We start from the raw sequence: 5,579 nt of genomic DNA on the forward strand, positions 1-5,579 counted from the left end.
ACTGAATGCTGCTTTGAGTCTCTCTGCCGAGAACGACCCGTTGTAGGAAATCCTTAAACCCACTACAAATAAATTGTGAGCCCAAGGGACCTAAGGCCCAGAGTTCTTGTACTTGGTTCTTACATTAATAAAGAGTGAAATTCTATCTCTCTAACAAATACAACTTAAACTCAAACTCATCATTATCATTTTTTTTAAACAATTTTTTTTTTTGTTTAATCAAAACTTAATAAGGAGTGAAACTCTATCTCTTTATAAAATCCAACTTAAACTCAAACTCAAACGTTGATAATCTATATAAAAAAAATTCTGATAGGACTCAAAAAGAAGAAAAAAAAAGACTCACTTTGAAAATAGGACTCAAAAAAAGAGGAGAAAGACTCACAATAGATTACAAAAAAGAGAGAAAGAGAGAGTCTCTCTCTCCCCTCCTCAAAGTCCTAACAATTATCATCTCAAAATCCTAACTTAACTTCACTTTAGAATTCAAAAAAGAAAAAGAAAAAAAGAGAGACTCATGTAACCCAAAAAATAAAAAAAAATGTTAGGGTTAAGAAAAAATAAATAAATAAATAAATAAGAGAAAGAAGACCCCTGTTAGGAGTCTCTTCCCTCCCCCCCCCTCTTCAAAACTTTAGCAATTACCACCTTAAAACCTTAAACTTAACTTCACTTTAAGATTAAAAAAAAACAAAAACAACAACAATAAAGACTAACGTTAAAATAAATCAATAAATAAATAAATAAAAATGCAAGCAATTTTATGTCGAATTTATATCAATATATGTGAATATTTGTTTGTATTGTCATTAAGTAGGGCGGGTTCATTAAACGTGTTTTCATTTTTATAAATCGAAAACAACCTTTCACATAGAAGATTTGAGAACCGTGTTTGTTTTCTATTTATTTTGGTTGCTAAACAAGTTTTCTACTTTGAAAAATATAAAATTATTTCTGAAATTAAAAAAAGAAAAAAAAAAAACTGTACAGCGAATCGAAGCCGCCATGGACCTTTTGAGTGGGCCAAATATTGCAGTCCAATCTGGCATACACACGTTTTGATTCCATTCTTCATTCTCTGCGTACGCGAACAGCCTATTCAAAATCAGACATCCATCACATCCGACCAAAATCTCTGCCTTTCTCAGCCGGCAACCTCAGATGGCCGAATCCAAACCAGACCAAACAACACATTTTCTGTCAGGTTCAATTTTCTTATTCTCGTCTTGTTCCTTTAATTTGCTATATGATCTTGTGCAATACATGTTACTTGTTCAAAATTTCAAATATGGCTACGACTTTTATTAGATTTAGGCAATTTCCTGTTAGAAGTAATTTATACTTTTGTACATTTCTTGTTAAAAAATGAAAATTTGGAATCTTAATAGATGTTAGGATAATGGGATCCAATTGGTTTTCTTGGATATCTTAGTATTTATTTACTTACACTCCTTATTGAATCCGATTGTGCATATGCATTTTCTTAAACTGGGTTTTCTGTCTATGGTTAATCTGTTTTCTTCAATCTATTATTGTCCAAATTCATTAACCGGTTATGGCTTTTTGTTGTTCTTGAAATTAACTATTGTTACAGTCTGAGCATGCATGTTCTATTAATGTTTAACAATCGAGAGTTACCTATGTTTGTATAATAGAAGAGATCAAATCTCTCTCTATTTCTCAAATCCTTTCACTCTAGCTTGGAACGGTTTTTTATTTATTTATTTATTATAGTAGTTAGTAGAGTACAGAAATCCAAAAATAAATATTATGTGCTTGCTTGTGTTTATATCACACATGTATATGTAGGAATCTATCATTTATTTGTTTGCTAGCAGATGAAGTGAAAGCACCCAATTTGTTTGAAAGAGCAAAGGAAGAGATTGAAGCAATTCTTCATTCTGAGAAATCACCTCAGCATCACGAGGAAACTCATGGCAAGCGAAATGATATTGATGAAAACACTCCTTTAGATGCTGTTAGAGCTCCAAATGTGTTTGAGCGAGCAAAGGAGGAGCTCGAGGCTCTCGTTCAAACAATCCATCCCAGGAAAGAGTCTCCAACCCATGAAAGACGGTTTGAATTCACCTGTGAAATATTGATTGCTTAGATTTTTAAACTCTTTGATTGCTTTCTCATTGTTCTTTTGGTATTTATTGCAGGGAAGAAACCACAAAGACAGAATCCAAGCAGGATGAAGCAGATTCTCAGTCAGGTATAATATCATGTGAAATGTTGTCTGTACTAGAATTGTCGTAGGAAATGTTCCTATAGGCTAATGGGACAAGTTCAGTGTAGAGAGTATTCATATGATGGTTTCTTTCTACCTTAAAAAGAAGGTTACCTATAATGTCCTTGTCGTTTTCCCAGACTTGTATTGTAATTGTTTGTAGGACATCCTTAGTTTCTCATTCTTTCACATTTGCCATTATCATTCAGGCTTTGGAATGCTTGAATCTCTGAGGACAACAAGCTTCCAGTGATTGAGTTGAAGAGTTTGTTATTGACATTGCTTTATGATTGGTGGCATCATCTAATGACCTCTTGCCCCTCTCCCTTTTCCATTTCATATTTTACCCTATATATATTGGATTCATAGAATTTTAGGTGCTAGTTTAATTTTAATTTTTCTTTTAAACATTTCTCTTGTACACTCCCATGTATTAATCTCGCATTTTGGACTGTTGTAATGATTTACTTATATATTTAAAGAAAAAAAAAATTCAAATAGTCTGTCTATGATTGTTATATTTTTGGTGTCCAAGAAATTTATATTGATTTCATTTTATCAATTTGACTTTCCTTACACATTCTATTAAAGCTGCTCTGGGTAGACTCTATTCATGTTTTTATTCTATGGACACTTGCAGATTTCATAATTGTAATATTAGACTATTTCCACCATTCTTTATATTCAGCTATGATCAGAACATGCCTTGAAATTTTCTATATCTTCTCCACTTTATAGTTTATTGGCTTCACATTCTTTGTACAAAAAGTTGAAAGCCTAACCCAGTCTTCTTAATGTGATGCTTTTATATTGGCAGAGAACAACATTCAGGGGCCCAATTTTATTGAGAAAGCTAAGGAAAAGATTGAAGCAACTACACCCCATCATAAGTCATCACACTATCATCATAAGGAAACTCATGGAACAAGTGATGATATTGATGAAAAAACCCCAATATATGATGTGAAAGGACCAAATGTTTTTCATAGGGCAAAAGAAGAAATCGAAGCCGTTATTGAAACAATTCATCCTAAGAAAGATCATGCAAGTTCTGTTTCTTCACCAAAGAAAGAAGGTGGATTCAGTTTTTATATTGGAAGAATGTTGGAAAAAGTGTGCTCTCCGCAGGGTAGTAAGAGAGATTAATTAGTTGTAAATTGTGGTAAAGTTCTGATTTTTCTTACTCTTTTTTTTTTTTTGGGTTCAAAATCCAAATACAACCACATTATAGACATGATCATTTGTTTATAGGCCGTTTCACCACCCATTCCCTCATTCAAATACTTGAAAATTCAATGCCTTTCTGTTGCAGAGATTGTTTTGTTCTAGGAACGTATCTGCTGAAATTTTCTGGATTTTTTTTGTCAATTTTTGTTTAAGTATTCAGATTGATTTGTTTATAGCAAAGAGTGTCAAGTTGGGACGGATTGTGACTATATATATGGGCAACCTATTTTGGTTTGTTTTTCTGGTTGGACAATGTACACAATGCTACTATATGTAACATAAGATGCAAAAGATTGTTGTAATGAATTCATCTTTCTTATCAACACACAACAGGTCATTTCTTGCATTGATAATTTGTCCTATAATAGTTAAAATTGAAGGAAGTTTCCCCCTTAATATGTTATGGTTTGTCACTTTGTATTGCAATTGGCTGATTGTCTATAGACTGTATCTTATTTATCTCATTTGTGCTGGTACTTGCATAGATTAATGTTTCAATCATAAATCAATCTCTCTCTCTCTTGTGTCCATTTTTTTTTAGGTCAATTGGAATTATTGGGTCAGACCTTGAGGAGGGAAAAAATATTGTATATGCTCGGCGTATACAACTCACGTGAGACTGACATGTGGGCTCCACAACTCAAACCCTGAGAAGGGAAAAAATATTTTATATGTTTGGCGTATACAACTTATGTGACATGTGAGCTCCACAATTGTGGGACCCACATATTAGTCTCACATAAGTTTTATATGTCGGATGTATAAGATATTTTCTCCTAAAGAGGAGTAGGAGAAGGAGCGTCGAGAGATGTGACTTAAAAATTTTAGATTAAAGATTGTGGTAAGTCCATATATGGTTAGCATGTTAATTTAAGAATGTTGTAAAATTCTTATGGCTTTTTATTTATTTATTTATTTTGATAGGTGTGGCTTTTTATTATGTCTCTACCATTACTCAAATCTCAAACCATATGTCCTTTTAGACATCAATTTCTTTTCACTTTGGAAGTTGTGGATCTTGTGATAACTTCTTGGATCATGACAGCACCCTTTTTGTCATGAGAGCCCTATTGCCGCTGTATATGGGTTTTGCACATCTAAGCTTTTTTTGTTGCATTTGTTAAGATAAAAAGTACCTTTCAAAAAAAAAAGAAAAAAAAGAAGAAGATAAAAAGTAGAAAAAGATATAAACAATTTCATATTCGTAGTTAGTTTGCAAGTTGCAACCAACGGTCACTTTCAAATGGGCCAAGTATTTACTTGACCATGATTACACAATTTGAAAATCAACCCTTTTTTTGTTATCTAAAAAATTAGAAGAAGCAATGAAATTTCCTGACATCTTAAGATTATTATTGAAACTTTATTCTTTTGGTTTAAAAAATTTCCTTAATTTGAATTCCAAGTTATTTCTACCGAAACCACATACAATGTGATCGGGTTTAGAGAAACCTGTTGAATTAAATTCTCAAGTCTGCATATGAATTTTGTGGGATTATGATAGCTCTTCATAGGATTTAAATGTTTTTGTATTATGCAATTGGTAATTGTCATTGTTTGAACAAAATACTCTCTGTTGAAGGCCAAAATTTCACAAGAAAGCCTATTCCATGAAAAGTAAAGAAGACCCAATTCAAGCAGCAAGAAGAATCAACATTAAGGCCATATTTATGTTCAGATTTCCAGCAAAAAGGCCATTAAAAAATCCAGCAAAATCTAGTGAAAGAACTGGGCCGGGATACCCAGAGGCTGCCAGAGGTCCGGGATCCTCGAGACGTGCAGCATAGCTAATGTGAGATTGAGACAGCTCAAGAGAGGTACCACGAAATACAAGAAATGAAGAACATATATGTCCTTCTCAAGTACCCAGTGGTGCAGCAAAGAACCAGAAAGTATAAAGCAAACATTCATGAACAAAAGAGCTGTACCACAAGGAACCAAGAATGAGAAAACCATAAGTAGAAGCGACTGGAAGAGAACTTTCAACCCAGCAGTAAAAGATTCCAACTATTTGCGAATAATGACAAGGATGGAGGGCAGCCAAAAAGCTAAAAAGGTGAAGAAAACCAAATAGCTGAGATCAGCAACCTAAGGGGATCTTGGAATGGAAAGCCAACTAGAG

At 33.2% G+C, this 5,579-nt stretch overlaps 1 protein-coding gene across 4 annotated transcripts; it reads left to right on the forward strand.

Annotated features, from left to right (window-relative positions):
• Window positions 1-925: 925 nt before the first annotated feature.
• On the forward strand, window positions 926-4,397 carry LOC126714201 (uncharacterized). Of its 4 annotated transcripts, XM_050414237.1 has the most exons (5): window positions 961-1,204; window positions 1,839-2,076; window positions 2,163-2,215; window positions 3,048-3,392; window positions 3,999-4,397. In XM_050414237.1, exons 1-4 carry the CDS (start codon window positions 1,162-1,164, stop codon window positions 3,374-3,376), a joined length of 663 nt encoding a protein of 220 aa, XP_050270194.1. In that variant the 5' UTR covers window positions 961-1,161; the 3' UTR covers window positions 3,377-3,392; window positions 3,999-4,397. The 4 variants fall into 4 exon arrangements, with proteins under 4 accessions (XP_050270196.1, XP_050270194.1, XP_050270193.1 ...); XM_050414239.1 differs by lacking the exons at window positions 3,048-3,392; window positions 3,999-4,397 and adding an exon at window positions 2,440-2,733 and having other exon boundaries at window positions 926-1,204; XM_050414236.1 differs by lacking the exon at window positions 3,999-4,397 and having other exon boundaries at window positions 963-1,204; window positions 3,048-3,803.
• The last annotated feature ends 1,182 nt before the right edge of the window (window positions 4,398-5,579 follow it).

The sequence above is a fragment of the Quercus robur genome, chromosome 2 (genome assembly GCF_932294415.1).
Source record: "Quercus robur chromosome 2, dhQueRobu3.1, whole genome shotgun sequence".
NCBI classification, from domain to species: domain Eukaryota; kingdom Viridiplantae; phylum Streptophyta; class Magnoliopsida; order Fagales; family Fagaceae; genus Quercus; species Quercus robur.

Bases quoted from the DNA above. Each gene is read 5' to 3' on its own strand.
- LOC126714201 (XM_050414237.1), top strand. From the start codon at position 1,162: ATGGCCGAATCCAAACCAGACCAAACAACACATTTTCTGTCAG. The intron at 1,205-1,838 runs GTTCAATTTTCT...GTTTGCTAGCAG, and splicing joins AACAACACATTTTCTGTCAG to ATGAAGTGAAAGCACCCAAT. The intron at 2,077-2,162 runs GTTTGAATTCAC...TATTTATTGCAG, and splicing joins TCTCCAACCCATGAAAGACG to GGAAGAAACCACAAAGACAG.